This window comes from Symphalangus syndactylus, chromosome 15 (assembly GCF_028878055.3).
Source record: "Symphalangus syndactylus isolate Jambi chromosome 15, NHGRI_mSymSyn1-v2.1_pri, whole genome shotgun sequence".
Classification (NCBI taxonomy): Eukaryota; Metazoa; Chordata; class Mammalia; order Primates; family Hylobatidae; genus Symphalangus; species Symphalangus syndactylus.
Window position 1 is genome coordinate 86787407 of NC_072437.2, and position 18047 is coordinate 86805453.

At 37.3% G+C, this 18047-nt stretch overlaps 1 protein-coding gene across 2 annotated transcripts in view; it reads left to right on the forward strand.

Annotated features, from left to right (window-relative positions):
* FNDC3A (fibronectin type III domain containing 3A) overlaps nt 1–18047 on the forward strand; it is a 231509-nt gene that overhangs the window by 90972 nt on the left and 122490 nt on the right. For both annotated transcript variants that reach the window (XM_055244290.2, XM_055244289.2), the window contains exon 3: nt 3190–3265. In XM_055244290.2, coding sequence (XP_055100265.1) covers nt 3190–3265 — 76 coding nt within the window. The remainder of the gene's footprint in view (nt 1–3189; nt 3266–18047) is intronic.

Consider the following 18047-nt stretch of genomic DNA (forward strand, 5'->3'; position numbering starts at 1 on the left):
AGCTGCCATGTCCAGCTACCTTGTTGATTGTTTCCTTTGCTGTGCAAAAGCTTTTTAGCTTGACATAATCCCATTTTATTTTTGCTTTTGTTGCCTATGCTTTTGATGTCTTACACAAAAAAATATTTGCCCAGACCATGGTCCTTTAGTATTTTCCCAATGTTTTTTTCTAGTAGTTTTGTAGTTTTAGGTCTTACGTTTAAATCTTTAAGCCATTTTGAGCTGATTTTGTATATGTTGAAATATGGAACTGTAGTTTAATTCTTCTGCCTAATAGAAAATCAGTTTTCTGAGCACTATTTACTAAAGACTGTTCTTTCCCCACTATATGTTCTTGATTCCTTTGATGAAAATGAATTGGTTGTTGAGTTTCATGTCAAGGCTAGGTGAAAAGATAGAAAAAAGTAAGAGTTAAAAAGTTAAAAAAAAAAGAGAATGAGTTGGCTCTAAGTGCATAGATTTATTTCTGGGTTCTCTGTTCTATTCTGTTGATCTCTATGTCTGTTTTTATGCTAGCACCATGCTGTTTTATAGTTTTATAGTTTTCCTGGTAGAGATCTTTGACTTCTTAGGTTAAATTTATTCCTAGGTGGGTTTTTTTTTGTAGCTATTATAAATTAGATTGCTTTCTTGATTTCTTTTTCATATTGATTGTTCATGTGTAGAAACACTACTGAGTTTTAAAAATAATTATTATATTTAATTGCAGATGGGGTCTTGCTATATTGCCCAGGCTGATCTCAAACTCCTAGGTTCAAGTGATCCTCCCACCTCAGCCTCCCAAAGTATTGGGATTACAGGCATGAGCCACCATGCCCAGCTAATACTACTGATTTTTGTATGTTGATTTTGTGTCCTACACCTTTACTAATTTGTTTATGAGTTCTAAGAGTATTTTGGTGGAGTCTTTAGGTTTTTCTAAGTATAAGATCATGTTGTCTGCAAACAAGGATAATTTGACTTCTTTTCTTCTTTGGATGCTCTTTATTTCTGTCTCTTGCCTAATTTCTCTGGCTGGATGAACTAAGCCTTTGAAATCCAGTGTTTATTTCACACTTACAGCACATCTCCATACAAACTAGCTACATTTCAAGTGCTTGATAGCCACATGGCTCTTGGCTGTCATTGGACAGCACAGCTGTAGACGAAGTTAAATATAGAAACAGTAGAAGATAACACAAAGGAAAACAATAAATAACATTGGCTACAGGAAAATAAAGAATTATAGTAAAGAAAAGGGAGAAAACAAAAAGAAAAATATTTGCAACATATTATAGTACAATATTATTATTCTTAATATGCAAAGGGTTCATACAAATCATTAAAAACACTTAAAAACCCAAAAGATTAACAGGCAAGATGACACAAGCAGGTAATTTACAAAAGAGCTGGTAACAAACTTTAGACATAACAATCAAAGAAGTATAAATTAAAACAATAGTACAGGTTGGGCATCCCTAATCTGACAAACCGAAATGCTCCAAAATCAGAAACTTTCTGAGCACCAACATGATGCCACAAGTGGAGAATTCCACACCCAACCTCATCTGACAGGTCATATGACAGGTTGCAATCAAAACACAGTCAATAATATTGTATGAAATTACCTTCATGCTATGTGTATAAGGTATATATGAAACATAAATGATTTTTATGTTTAGACTTGGGTCTTATCCCCAAGATATCTCATTTTATATATTTTATATATATTATATATATATATATATATATATATATATATACATACACACACATATACCATAATAAAAAAATCCAAAATTGGAAACATTTTTGGTCCAAGCATTTTGGTTAAGGGATACTCATATTTTAATATCCTATTTTCATCTGTCAATGCAGCAAAGATTTTAAAACTGTAACTTTCAGGGTTGCAGACAATGTAGTAAAAGGGTATTCTCATAGACTATGAGAGGGCATTCGAAGTAGTATTATAAAACCCTTTCTGTTAGTTTTTATTTCCATAGGTTTTTGGGGAACAGGTGGTGTGGTGTTTGGTTACATGAATAAGTTCTTTAGTGATGATTTCTAAGATTTCGGTGCACCCATCATCTGAGCAGTATACACTGTACCCAATTTGTAGTCCTTTATCCCTCACACTTCCCTCTCCTCACCTTCCCCCATCCCAAAAGTTGATTGTGTCATTCTTATGCCTTTGCATCCTCATAGCTTAGCTAGCTCCCATTTATGAGTGAGAACATAATGATGTTTGGTTTTCCATTCCTGAGTTACTTCATGAAGTAGTAAAATTCTTTAAAAAAGTAGTTTAGCAATAAGCACCAAGATTCTGTGTTTGGGAATCTATCACGAGGAAACAATACTAGCTGTAGAGAGGTGAAAACTGCATACCAAAACGCTCACTTCAGCATTGTTCACAATAATGGTAGAATTGAAAACTACCTGAATTTCTTAAGTTAGGGGAATGGTTAAGTCGTTTATGGTATAATCTTTTGATGAAATATTTTCAGTAATAACTTGGAAGTCTTTTTTTTAATAATATTGAACTTTAAAAAAGAGAGAATTGAATATTTTGTATCTAGAATTTAAGGGGGAATTAATCCTGTGCAGAATAAGACTTAAGAAGTTTATCAGAATGTTAACAATGTGTATCTTAGGATAGTAGGACTTTATTTAGTTTTTTTCCCCAGTTTTCTGTTTTTTCTCTGTTTTTCAAATGTCGTAAAATTGGTATGTATTACTTTTGTAATAAAAAGAAGACTACTTAAAATGGTGGGATTAATTTAACCCATTCTCGAATATAACTTAAGGTGTCATACTAATTCAGATATGCTCAACTCATGCTCTACCTATCAGTTTATACTTTATCTTTAGAAAAACATGATACTTAGCAACTGATAAACTCACTTAGATGATCTAAACATTCTGTGGTTTGACTCCATCTTTGTTTCAGAGTGAAGTTTATTGACTTTTCTTTCCAATGAAAGTGTGTCACTTTCTTCTTTTTTCTTATTCCCTTTACTTTTGGCTTAAGTCTAACCTCCAGAAAAGTGATGTAACTTTTTTTTTTTAGCAAACCAGCATCTTAAATGTGTAATCCCCATTTTCCTTCCCAGTTTCATAAGGTTAAATGGCTCACATCTGCTCTGTTACTATTTTTATATTCTGATTTGCTTTTTTTTGTTTTGATTAATACTTCTTCCCCTCATTTTTAAGGTTATTCTGGTACAAGTTAACCCAGGAGAAGCATTTACAATAAGAAGAGAAGATGGACAGTTTCAGTGCATTACAGGTAAGAATGGTAATTGAGAATAATCATTTGAGACCAAAAAACCACAAAAATTTATAATACATAATAGTGTATATGCCTATGGTTACTTCCCTCTTTCTTTTTTTTTATTGTTTTTATTATTATACTTTAGGTTATAGGGTACATGTGCACAATGTGCAGGTTTGTTACATATGTATCCATGTGCCATGTTGATTTCCTGCACCCATTAACTCGTCATTTAGCATTAGGTATATCTCCTAATGCTATCCCTCCCCCCTCCCCCAACCCCACAACAGTCGCCAGAGTGTGATGTTCCCCTTCCTGTGTCCATGAGTTCTCATTGTTCAATTCCCACCTATGAGTGAGAACATGCGGTGTTTGGTTTTTTGTCCTTGCAATAGTTTACTGAGAATGATGTTTTCCAATTTCATCCATGTCCCTACAAAGGACATGAACTCATCATTTTTTATGGCTGCATAGTATTCCATGGTGTATATGTGCCAGATTTTCTTAATCCAGTCTATCGTTGTTGGACGTTTGGGTTGGTTCCAACTCCTCGCTATTGTGAATAGTGCCGCGATAAACACACGTGTGCATGTGTCTTTATAGCAGCATGATTTATAGTCCTTTGGGTATATACCCAGTAATGGGATGGCTGGGTCAAATGGTATTTCTAGTTCTAGATCCCTGAGGAATCGCCACACTGACTTCTACAACGGTTGAACTAGTTTACAGTCCCACCAACAGTGTAAAAGTGTTCCTATTTCTCCACATCCTCTCCAGCACCTGTTGTTTCCTGACTTTTTAATGATGGCCATTCTAACTGGTGTGAGATGGTATCTCACTGTGGTTTTGATTTGCATCTCTCTGATGGCCGTTGATGATGAGCATTTTTTCTTGTGTTTTTTGGCTGCATAAACGTCTTCTTTTGAGAAGTGTCTGTTCATGTCCTTCACCCACTTTTTGATGGGGTTGTTTGTTTTCTTCTTGTAAATTTGTTTGAGTTCATTGTAGATTCTGGATATTAGCCCTTTGTCAGATGAGTAGGTTGCAAAAATTTTCTCCCATTCTGTAGGTTGCCTGTTCACTCTGATGGTAGTTTCTTTGGCTGTGCAGAAGCTCTTTAGTTTAATTAGATCCCATTTGTCAATTTTGGCTTTTGTTGCCATTGCTTTTGGTGTTTTAGACATGAAGACCTTGCCCACGCCTATGTCCTGAATGATATTGCCTAGGTTTTCTTATAGGATTTTCATGGTTTTAGGTCTAACATTTAAGTCTTTAATCCATCTTGAATTAATTTTTGTATAAGGTGTAAGGAAGGGATCCAGTTTCAGCTTTCTACATATGGCCAGTTTTCCCAGCACCATTTATTAAATAGGGAATCCTTTCCCCATTTCTTGTTTTTGTCAGGTTTGTCAAAGATCAGATAGTTGTAGATATTTGGCATCATTTCTGAGGGCTCTGTTCTGTTCCATTGATCTATGTCTCTGTTGTGGTACCAGTACCATGCTGTTTTGGTGTCTGTAGCCTTGTAGTATAGTTTGAAGTCAGGTAGCGTGATGCCTCCAGCTTTGTTCTTTTGGCTTAGGATTGACTTGGCGATGTGGGCTCTTTTTTGGTTCCATATGAACTTTAAAGTAGTTTTTTCCAATTCTGTGAAGAAAGTCATTGGTAGCTTGATGGAGATGGCATTGAATCTATAAATTACCTTGGGCAGTATGGCCATTTTCACGATATTGATTCTTCCAACCCGTGAGCATGGAATGTTCTTCCATTTGTTTGTATCCTCTTTTATTTCATTGAGCAGTGGTTTGTAGTTCTCCTTGAAAAGGTCCTTCACATCCCTTGTAAGTTGGATTCCTAGGTATAAAATTCTGGCAAACCGAATCCAGCAGCACATCAAAAAGCTTATCCACCATAATCAAGTGGGCTTCATCCCTGGGATGCAAGGCTGGTTCAACATATGCAAATCGATAAATGTAATCCAGCATATAAACAGAACCAAAGACAAAAACCACATGATTATCTCAATAGATGCAGAAAAGGCCTTTGACAAAATTCAACAACCCTTCATGCTAAAAACTCTCAATAAATTAGGTATTGATGGGACATATCTCAAAATAATAAGAGCTATCTGTGACAAACCCACAGCCAATATCATACTGAATGGGCAAAAACTGGAAGCATTCCCTCTGAAAACTGGCACAAGACAGGGATGCCCTCTCTCACCGCTCCTGTTCAACATAGTGCTGGAAGTTCTGGCCAGAGCAATCAGGCAGGAGAAGGAAATAAAGGGTATTCAATTAAGAAAAGAGGAAGTCAAATTGTCCCTGTTTGCAGATGACATGATTGTATATCTAGAAAACCCCATTGTCTCAGCCCAAAATCTCCTTAAGCTGATTAGCAACTTCAGCAAAGTCTCAGGATATAAAATCAATGTACAAAAATCACAAGCATTCTTGTACACCAATAACAGACAAACAGAGAGCCAAATCATGAGTGAACTCCCATTCACAATTGCTTCAAAGAGAATAAAATACTTCCCTCTTTCTCACTACCACCACACAAAAGCATAAACTCTGATATCTTAGCATTTAAGTATTGCAGTGTCATTCTAACTAGTCTCTTTGCCCTGGTTTCCTGATTATGTTGACTATTCTTGATATATTATATTGTTCATGTCTCTTCCCTGTTCAGAAATCTTCATCAAATCTAGTCCAGGTGTCTTAGTTTTTCAGGAAGATCATTTCAGCTTTTTAGTCTTGTTCCCACTTCCGCTTCAAATTGCTTTTCTTCAGGTTTTCTAATAGGCTTATTCACTGTCTTTTGAAGCTATCTTGTGCTGTGTGTTCTGTTTCCCTTATCTGGAATTCACCCTTATCACCACCGCCCCCCACCCCACCCCACCCCGCCCCCTGCCCCCCATTCAGATCTTACCTGTGCTTCAAGACTGAGCTCCAGTCCTACCTTTAACAGGTTTTTTGGAAAGCCTTTGTTTAGTGAGCATCTCCTTAGTACTGTTGACTTTTGGGTCAGGCAGTTCTTTGGTCAGGGGGACTGTTCTGTGAATTGTAGGATGTTTAGTGGAATTCCTAGTCTCTACCTACTAGCCACTCACCCTCACTCATTCGTTTATGACAAACAGAAAAGTCTCTGGATATCCCCAAATATTCCCTGAGGGACAAAATTGGCTCCAGTTGAGAACCATAAGCAATGAAAAAGATGACTGGCTTTGGAATTAGAGAGAGAGAACCTAGGATTAAATCCCAGCTCCTCTGCTATTAACTAGCTACATGACCTTGTGCATGTTACTTAACCTCTGTAAGTACTTTTTTTTTTTTTTTTGAGACAGAATCTCACTCTGTCACCCAGACTGGAGTGCAGTGGCTCAATCTTGGCTCATTGCAACCTCCGCCTCCCAGGTTCAAGCGATTCTTCTGCCTCAGCTTCCCAAGTGGCTGGGATTACAGGTGCCTGCCATCACGCCCGGCTAATTTTTGTACTTTTAGTAGAGATGGGGTTTCACCATGTTGGCCAGGCTGGTCTTGAACTCCTGACCTCAGGTGATCCGCCCACCTCAGCCTCCCAAAGTGCTAGGATTACAGACGTGAGCCTCTGTACCCAGCTCTCGGTGAGTACATTTCTTATCATTAAAATTCTTACTCCTGTCAATAATAGTACACCTTACAGGATAATTGTGAGGGTTCCTGATACGCATGTAATGTACTCTAAACCAGCCTGGGACATACAAGGCACTCAATAAGTGGTGGTGAGTGCTGTAGTGTTATTGTTAAATAGAAAGTGATCCCCATCACCTGTGAAACCCCATCATACCAGTTATTGCACCATTCATTTACCAAATAACTACACCATCTTGTAATATTTCTTCTAGTTGTATTTTTAAAGTTATTTAAATTTTGTATTGTTTAACATAAAATTTTTATTCAGTCTCTCCAACTAAAGTCTAAGCACTTTGAGGACACATACCATTTCTTACATTTCTTTGTATCCCCTTCAATTCTTGGCCCTCCATATATTGAGTATTTAACTAATAGTTATTGTTTTAGTTTAAAAAGGGAAGACAAGTGCAGTGGGTCACACCTGTAATTCCAGTGCTTTGAGAGAATGAGGCAGGAGGACCTCTTGAGGCCAGGAATACAAGACCAGCCTGGGCAGCATAACAAGACCCTGTCTCTACAAAAAATTTAAAAATTAGGCATAGTGGCGCACGCCTGCCGTCCTAACTACTCAAGAGGTAAGGTTGGAAGATTGCTTGAGCCCAAGAATTTGAGGCTGCAGTGAGCTATGGTCATACCAGTGCACTCCAGCCTGGGCGACAAAGCGAGACCCTGTCTCAAAATAAAATTAAATTTAAAAAGAGCATTAGAGATGAGGTGTCTGTATACTTTGTCATCTTTCAAACTGGAACAGAGTGAAAGGACTCTAACACGTACTTCAAGACAACTGACGTAAAGCAAGACTGTCTAGCCCAGGCAAACTTCCTGTCTTCCCCCATTTTACCTAGGCTGTCTAATCTGTTTAATCAAAGAAGAAATAGACCTAACTCTTTTCAGAGAAGTAATTAGCTCAGTAATTAAAATTAAAACTTGTAGCCTGACATTTAAACCTTATATATCTGAGAGTTAAAAATTTCTAAGTTGAACACGTGGACTCAGGGAGGGGAATCTCACACACCAGGGCCTGCAGCAGGCCCCGGGCCAAGGGGAGGGAGAGCATTAGGACAAATACCTAATGCATGCAGGGCGTAAAACCTAGATAATGGGTTTATAGGTGCAGCAAACCACCATGGCACATGTATACCAATATAACAAACCTGCACATTCTGCACGTGTATCCCAGAACTTAAAGTAAAAATTTAAAAAAAATTTCTCTTAAGTTAATTTAAATCATTTGTGCAGCAGTTATGGCAATTTCACAAATAGGAAGAGTTCACATATTATAGACTTAAAAGAAACCAGACAGTAGAATTTATAAGCCGTATGATAAGCATTGTCTGTCTTTACTTGCCAGTTAAGTTTTTATGAAAATAATTTTATTCCGTGTACTTCATAGAGTGTAAGTTTCTAATAGAGCACACATCTAGGTTTATTTGTACATCTCTTTTCAAATTGTTTTCAATAAATACTGTTTATGGTGGATACATTTTAAGTAATACAGCATTGATCTTTTCTAACACATTTGCAGAGGAAGATACTCATTACTGTTTTAGTGTGACTCAGAATACAAAAACTGCTATTTATGATTGGATAACCAGACCCTGAATTATAAGTAGCTTATATTTCAAAAGTTAATTTGTAATTGCAATCTGTAAACCCCACCTCCATAAATCAATTAAATTGATTTTATATGTGGCAGTGACCCCTTTGGTCAGGACCAAAAAAGCCTATCTAATTTATAATGTGCCTGTAATACTAACAGTATCTTACTGATGGGAACTAACTACCATGGGAAGATATTTTTAGGCAGGGACACATTTCTCTGCTTCAGTGGGAAACAGATTCCTTTCTCCATATGACAGATTGTAAGATTGGAGACTGTTTTAAAATTATTGGGTAGAGGTTTTAAAAACACAGAAAAGGATAAAGAGAACCAGACAGAAAATAAGAAGGCTCTCACCTCTTTATGTTTTTGACTGTCCAAAATTACAAGATGGAATATGGGTGGAAGGAATAGTAGTGAGCAAGGGAACTGGGGTTGAAGTCTTTGTAAAATCAATATGGCTTCACTCTGAGCAAGAGAAGACAAGAAAAGACTTCTGGAGTTCATTTTCTTCCACTTTGCCGTCACTAGTTTCTGTCATATGGCAAGCCCCTTCGTGGACTAGCTCTGGATCCAGGTAAAAAATGAGATTATGAATAGAAGTGGAGGCAACAGATAACAAGGAGAAAGAGAAATTCTTAAGGGAAGAAAATCGTATGCCAGTGAAGCTGAGAGAGACATGGATCATTATAGCCCTAAGGCCATCAAGTTAGGAAAGCTGTTCTCTGACAGCCACTATACTAATAAAATCTCTATATTAAAACCTAATGAATTGAGATAAGAGCTGTGTAAATTAATAAGCATTTGAATTAAAGACTATTCTTTAAAAAGTAGTTTTATTACTTGTTCAGAATATTTAGAAATGAAAACTAGGTTGAGAATCACAGAGAACTTTAGAGATCTAAATAACTACCTTATTTTACTGGAGGCTCAGATTTTGTGAGTTACAGCTAGTTATGGGCAGAGTTCAATACAGTAGTTTTTCTACTGTATAGCATACATTCTGGAAAGACAAATTTCTAATTATTTTTTTCTATGAATTTTCTAAGTATCTACTGAGGTATACTGTGCTAGTTGCTGGACATTCAAAGAAAAGCTAAAACTAAGTTCCTGACATTCAAGAACAGTGTCATAGGGGAAAAAAAGGGAAAATTAACAGTTTTATTACAGTATAAAAAGAGATATACATAGGGTGTTATGGGAGCATAGAAGGAGGGTTACTATAACATTCAGTGGCATGTAAAGAAAAAATTATTCCAGGAGAAAGTGACACGTGAGCCTTCTCGAAGAACAATGGCAGTTGGCCAGATGGACAAAGGGTCTCAAGGCACTTTAGACAGAGGGAAAGTGTTCAAAAGCAACAGAAGGAAAGAATGACTTGACTTATTTGAATAACCACAAAGAGACTGGAATTGCTAAAAAGTTGTATAAATATGTGGTACCTGTTGAACCAAAAGTCTTCCTACTACAAACATCATCTAGAAATGTTCAATAAAATAATAACATATAATCTTTCAAATACACTCCTGAGCTTCTCTCTCTTCCCTTCACCCTATAAAAAGGAAAAAAAAGGTGGGGGCTGGGAAAGGATCCCTGTGGGCCAGAAACAAGGACTTTTCCATATTTATTTGTTTTCTGTTTCTATTTTAAGAGACAGGGTCTCTTTGTCACCCAGGCTGGAGTGTAGTAGCACAGTCATAGCTCATTGCAGCCTCAAACTCCTGGGCTCAGGTGATCCTCCTGCCTTAGCCTCCTGAGCAGTTAGGACTGCAGGTGCGTGCCACCATGCTCGGCTAATTTTTTATAGAGTTGAGGTCTCACTGTGTTGCCCAGGATGCTCTCAAACTCCCGGGCTCAAGCAATCCTCCCATCTCAGCCTCCCAAAGCACTGTGATTACAGGCATGGACAATTGCACCTGGCCCAATATTTGTTTCAAAAAATACAGTTTTCATATTTTTAATGAAAAGAATTAAAAATATCTACATTGTTCTTTTGATTTGATCATTTTCTATTGTCTCATACCATTTTTTCTGAGTCCTCTTCAGAATTTGATGTCTGTCTTCCCTTAGTTCTTTACCTTATTTCATATCCTTTTGGATAAGGTACCACTCTTAAATATCTAAAAGTGTAGTCTTCTGTTTTGCTACTTTTCCATTTTGGTCATTGGTTAGATCTGTTTATATTTCCTGATATGAACCCATACCTCATTTTTTCCCCCTTCTTTAACCATTATTCACTGGTTTTAACTTAAATTCTTGATTACTTTTGAAATGAGTACTAGCTTGAGTCTGTCTCAGGTTTTTTCTATTGAGAGGTATTTTGAAACAACCTAACTTGTTCTTATGTTTTCGTAGTGAAGTGCTTTGATAGCATGTCAACAGATTTTCTTGTATAATGAGAGATACTGTGAAAATTAAGTATTTTCGCCTAGTAACTGGTATGTAGAAATGTAAAAATTTATTGAACGGGGAAATTTTAGGTTTTATATTAATAGATCTTTGGAGCATGTGCTAAAGACTACCTTCTTAGTTTTATTTTGTGAAGAGTTATGAAAAATAGGGAATTAGGCAAGGTTTCTAAATTTGGGTTACTGGGAAGGTCATAGAAGCATATTTCATAGAGAATATGTAGTAAACACTTAAGAATCCTGTGTAGAGCTAGCTCTCCTGATGACAAATTGGTTCCTCCTTTAGATATCATCTGTTCTGTGAAGCCCTTGCTTTAGTTTCTCTCCTCTTTTAGCCGTAGATACACATACAGAAATAATTGAAGGCAGGTATTTTTACAGATGTTTGTAGCCCTGATGCTTTGCATAGCACCCAGCACGTAGAGACTCTCAATAAATGTTTAAGGTGAGTGAGGAAGAGAAAACAACAGATGTTTCTTGAGCATTTATATGTGTGTCAAACAAGTAGATCTGTTATTGCCAACAGTTGTAGCTAAAAACCCTCCTTATGAGAGGCAGGTGTGGCTTTTTCTCTTTTCATCTGTGATACCTCAAAATGAATAAATGGGGCTAATGAGTAAGAATTTATTAACTATCTAGGGGTTTTGCATTGTTATGGCACTTCTACTTTGGTGTGATTCCATGCCACTACATGTAAGAGAGAAAATTATGAAAAGCAAAAAATACACAGACGAGCTATACTTGAATAATTTTTATATGCTCTGGCTCCTTCAAATATTATGTTTTAGAAAGATAAGCAAAAAATTGATGATTATTTAATACTTTTAATCTAATAGGGCAGTAGTTAAGCAGAAGGGTACTTGGGTTTGAGTTCAAACTTTGCCACTTACTATTGTATCAGTCAGATTATATTCAGTATATATCGTGTCTTACACTTGTTTATGTAAATAGTGTGTGTCTGTGTGTATACACATAATGTAGGACTTAGAACATAATTTTGTCATAGAGAAGATTATTATTAGGCCATACTTTTTGGGATATATTACTTATATCTGTGGAACCATAGAACCCAAGACCTACATCAGATATAGTCTCTAATTACATTGATGATGGATTAACCACATCTACATTATAATTTTTCTGCAACATGGCTTCTACATAAATGAGGACCTTATATTCTTCATCCATTCATTTATTCAGTGTTCAGTTAGGGACAAAAATGAATAAGCACTGTTTATTTTCTCAAGCTTATTTGTCAGACTTTCTTATATACCTTTATGGGAAGATGAAATAAAATCTGATCATCAGACTGTTGCCAGTCTGCAACTTTGTCTCACGTTGTATTACTCAGGATTTTGTTCTCTAGGGCTTGCTTTTGAGCATGTTAGATCAATACCTTTTTTTTTTTAAAAATAAAAACATGTTTATGAAATGTTTAAGTGTCAGAAAGTTGCTAACGTTAATAAATGTCAAACTCAAGAAGATCAGAACATATTGAAATGATAGGTCAAAAACAATAGGATAGGCCCAGGGCAGTGGCTCACGCCTGTAATTCCAGCACTTTGGGAGGCCGAGGTGGGCGGATCACCTGTGGTCAAGAGTTCGAGACCAGCTGGACCAACATGATGAAACCCTGTCTCTATTAAAAATACAAAAATTAGCTGGATGTGGTGGTGCACACCTGTAATCCCAGCTGTTCAGGAGGCAGAGGCAGGAGAATCACTTGGACCCGGGAAGCAGAGGTTGCAGTGAGCTGAGATCCTGCCACTGCACTCCAGCCTGGGTGACAGAGTAAGACTCCATCTCAAAAACAAAAACAAACCCAACAGGATAAAATTTAATAGGAGTAAATATAAAGTTCTACGTTTTGATTTTAAAAATATAGGTACTGTATAGTGTGTATTAGTTGGGGTTTTTTTTGGAAACTTAATCTTGCCTATAAAACACAAAAGAGTTTAAGATGATATTGAGACTCCTCCTGTGCTCATTCCTTTTCCTTCCTGATAGCTCAGTCCTGAAGCTCTTAGGTGAGGCAGAGCAATATAGGCAATGCACTAGTGGGAATGGGAGAGGTGAGCTGCAATTCCCCAGAGTAGGATGTCAGAGCCCTAATTGAGTGAGGACCATATCACATCAGCAAATAGCCAAGGGTAGGGAGTTAGAGCCCAAGCAGAGTGAAGAGGGAATTCACACAAGAAGGCAGCCTGGTATAGGGAGTCAGAGTATAAGGCTGAGGAGGATATCGTCAAGAAGGCATGTAGTGTGGCATGTAAGAACTTGAGCAGGATGAGGCAGTCACTCATGCAATGCAATGATCCAGCATGGGGAATCAGAGCTCAAACAAGAGTGAGGAGGCCATCTGTGTGGAGGGGTAGCCTGCTTTCGGTTGTAGGAGTCCCAGCATGGTCAGACAGTGCACAATCTGGGGATGTATTAGAGTGAAGAGTCAGAGCCCAACTAGGGTAAAAAGGGCATCCACACAGAGGTGGTCTAATTAGGAAGTCATCATCAATGCTATGATTATACCCCTTCCCCTCATCCTCTAACAACTCAGTATTACTTGCTTCTAGCACAGATAACACTTCTGCAACAGGAATTGTGTAGCCACCCACCACTGCCTGCCAAATTATCAGCACCTGTAGGAGTGATGGTCTTTATCTCACACCAAGGAGACTCCTCAAACACACAAAGGGACTTCAGATTCTATGCACTAAAACAAATGACAGTGCAAGAGAAGACAACTTTATGAATAAAACTTGCTTATTTTAGCAGAACTAGAACTAAATATGAGTCGTCTGTTGAATCCCATTTGCAAAAGGGAAAACAAATGAAATCTTGGACTGCAAAAATAGAAATGCAAGTTCAAAACAGATGGTGGTGTATGCTGGTTAGATGGTATCCTTTTAACATGTTTAAAAGAAGTATTGACAAACTGGGATTGTCCCAAGGAAGATAACCAGGTGATCATAGAAGCATGAAATCATCTTTATAAAGCACTATAGAAATGCGTGAAGGATGTTTAACCTAGAAAAGAGGGCAGCGACTTGGAATAGATTGTTCTCTGCACCTTAGAGGGCAGAATTTAGACATAGACAGATGAGTTATAAAGAAGCAGATTTTTTTTTTTTTTTTTTTTTTGAGACAGAGTCTCGCATTGTCACCCAGGCTGGAATGCAGTGGTATAATCTCAGCTCACTGCACCCTCCACTTTCTGGGTTCAAGCGATTCTTCTGCCTCAGCCTCCCGAGTAGCTGGGACTGCAGGTGTGTACCACCACACCCGGCTAATTTTTGTATTTTTAGTAGAGATGCGGTTTCATCATATTGGCCAGGCTGGTCTCGAGCTCTTGACCTCGTGATCCACCCGCCTCGGCCTCCCAAAGTGCTGGGATTACAGGTGCATTCAACCACCATGCCCGGCTAAGGAAGCAGATTTTGACACAGGGAAGAACAGCTATGGCTGTATAAAAATGGAGTTGTTTGTTATACCAGCGTCCCATCTTTATATGTGTTCATACTGTGATTGGATGATATTATAAAAGTAATTCCAGCATAGAAAGATAATTTTGATTAGGTGAATTCCAGCAGTTATTGTAACTAAAGACGCTTTGATTCCAGAATAATCTGTTTATTAAACTGAGTTCTCTTTAGTGACTTCTGGGAATGAGGACTCTGAATGAGCGTCTTAAATTTAACAAATCTATCTGTGCACAGGCACATTTTATAAGGTAATTGAGCTAGTGAATGGTTATTGCTCATGGTAGACCTATAAATAGTATATCAACTAGTTAATTAATACCCACTACTGATGAAATAAATACTTGAGAGAGAAATTTCCACTACATTCTGAATCTTACAGGGGCAGGAACAGTGCCGTCTTTATTTTGGTACAAAAACCTTACTTAACTGAAGTGGAATATTATCTTCCATTTTGTTTCTTTAACGACAGAAATTGCCTCTTTCATCTTTTATCATCTGTGCTAAAATAATGCCTTTTGCTTAGTGGACATTCTGTCAATATGTTAAAAAGAACTGCTAAAATATTTTTATTTGTGTACAGCACTTGCTTGCCTTGGCAACTGTTATATACCAAAAATATACTTTTCATACTTGGGGATATTTTAGTGCCTCAGAGTTTTCAATATGAGCACCATTTAAGATTATACAGTTATATGAAAATATTGATTTAAATATGTAAATGGTGAGCCACAGGTGTCACCTGGGTGATGATCATTTGACCAAAAATTCTGGGTTTATGCTTATTTTCTGCTGATTTGACTCTTTGCGCAGAGAAAGTATCAAGGTGAATTTGTTTTCTCATACCTCACGCTACTTGGGGAAGACAAGAACCTAATTAACAATACTAGAGTGTGTTGATTGTGAACCTCTTCACCTACTAGAGTTAGTATGATCAGGCTCCACCTAGAAGTCCTATTGCTAACCTTTTGGTTTCAAGTGGCTCAGACCAGCTTCTCAGGAGTTACTGATGTTTTCTCCTCATTGTTGTTGCTGGCATGGCTTTTTCTGCCAGTAGGGGTTTATTTATCCTTTCTTGCTTCTACTGTCCCCTCATTAAAGAAGTAACCAGCCCCGGTGCTTCTGGGGCAGTTATTGTCAACTCCTCTATCTGACTTTTCTTTTTCATTGCTGCTGCTGTTCATTGCTTTTCTGCTCTCACCTCATTTCCTCAAGTACCTGATCCTGATTCTTCCTGCCATTACAGGGCTTTTTGAACATAAGGGATGGTATGTCCCAACCAGTTAGTAACCATTTTCTCCCTTTCTGTGCTGTGGGATCATGATGATTATAACCACACATCCATCCTCATTCCTGCAATCAGTCAACTTTTTCAAATACCTGCCATCTCCTTTGCAGAGCATTTTTTAGCAAGTCCCTAGACTAAGCCAGTGTTTCGTTAAATAGTTATAAACCCTGAGCCTCTATCCCATTAATCACAACTCTGTTACCTCACAGTAAGTTATTTGCCTTGCAAACGTTGGAGCTCCTGGTCTTGTCCTTCTCTCGTGTTCTAGTGTAAATCCTTATGCCCATAAGACATAAGCAAAGCCCTCTTCTCTCAGGATGTCTTTGTTGGGGAGGAGACAGGAATGTACAGTCCTCATGCAAGTAAGACTCCTAGTAACCTGCTCTGATATCCTGGAATCTCTGAGACACCTCAGCCTCATGACTCTTGATACTTCAGGGCTTTGATATTAAAAATACCTCTGAAATTTATCAGAAGTTATGTCTGTTGTTTTGTAGATCATAGTCACTACAACTTTTGCTGCAGTTACTATAAAAGTAGGCATGAGATATTACACGTATACCATTTCTTCCTATAATCACAATAAAACTTTAAAGAAGTAACAGGACTATGTGACAGAATTAATGGTGCGTTGTTAAAGGCACAGGTCTGGGAGTAAATTGACCTAGGTTCTAGAACCAATGGGTGGAAGTTAAAAGAAAACAGAGTTTAGCTTAGCATGAAGAAGAACTTCGTAATAAACGGAGATGTCAAAGAAGGGTTAGGAGTGATCAGTTTCCCATCCATCCTTTTTTTTCCCCCCTTGAGATGGAGTCTTACTCTGTTGCCCAGGCTGGAGTGCAATGGCCCGATCTTGGCTCACTGCAACCTCTGCCTCCTGAGTTCAAGTGATTCTCCTGCTTCAACCTCCCAAGTAGCTGGGATTACAAGGCACTTGCCATCATGCCCGGCTAATTTTTGTATTTTTGTAGAGACAGGGTTTCACCATGTTGGCCAGGCTGGTCTTGAACTCCTGATCTCAGGTGATCCACCTGCCTCAGCCTCCCAAAGTTCTGGGATTACAGGCAAGAGCCACTACACCCAGCCTCTCCCATCTATCTTTGTAGGTAGTAATGCATCTGCTGGCTCTTCACTTGATGGTGGTGTTATAGAAGATGGTTTATTTCTTTTGAAGGGATTGTTCATGCCTTTTAAGGTTCATCACAAGCCTAAAATGCTATTAATTTATAGCCCTAGGTAGTTTACTTAAATTCCGGCCAGTGTTGTGCACATACTGAAATGAGGGTGGGCTAGGGCAATTTAGATTCTACAAGTTTCTACCAGCTCTCAAATAGTTACATATTCATAACTATACTAATTACATACCATGTCTTAAATTTATTTTAATAATATGGAGATTGATATTATAAGAATTTTTTACAAGATCACTGGTTATCTTTTGCCCACTGACTTTGCATTACAGCAAATCAGACCAAGTTCTACTGAAATTATAAGTAGCTCAAGTCAAAACCACATGTAGTAGATTTTTATTCCCATATGACTATTTACTTTTTTCATAATTAGCAAACTAAACCATGGAGAAGTTTGTCCTTTATACATTACTTAAACAACCTTAACTTCCATTAGAAAATTCTTTAAAGCGTACGTAACTATTTTTCGTACTGGTGGAAATCATGATTGTATTTAAAAATTTGCTCTTTATACTTCCCCTTTTAATATGAAAACATCAGTTTAATTAGAGTCGCTCAAAATACTAGCTTTGAAACATTAATGAGTCATGTTTGTAAAAATGAATTATAACAGATCATCCATTCATAAATTCAGCCCATTTCAATTTAAGTGAATGACTATGATTCATTCTGAGTACATTGTGTAATAGTCCCAGGCTGTCCCAGAGAGCTATTAAATGTTACTTTTCAAGAGAAAGTGTGTTACATAAGACTTATTTAAGAGAAAATTGCAATATTTATGTTAGAAAGGAAAATATAGGGAAATTCAATTGTCATCAGTTCTTCATGTTCCTAATAAATAAAATATCACTGTTATAGTTATTCTCTTGGAAGTGTAAAATCTAAGCCAGTTTAGTGAGTGCTATTAAAATAAGCAACAAAAATCTTGATTAAAAAATTTTTTTAATGACTGATAACAGGAAATTAAGATCCAGAAAGATGAGTGTGTGAAATATCTTATCTTAGCTTTTGAATAAATGTTCACAAACCTCTTGCATTCTGGCACTTTTGATATCGTTTAGTGACTAAAATGGACATAAAAGGATCTAAGCCTTCTTTTGAGCTGGACTCACAAAATGCTATTTTATTACATAGGTAGAAATATGAATATAAAATGTTTGT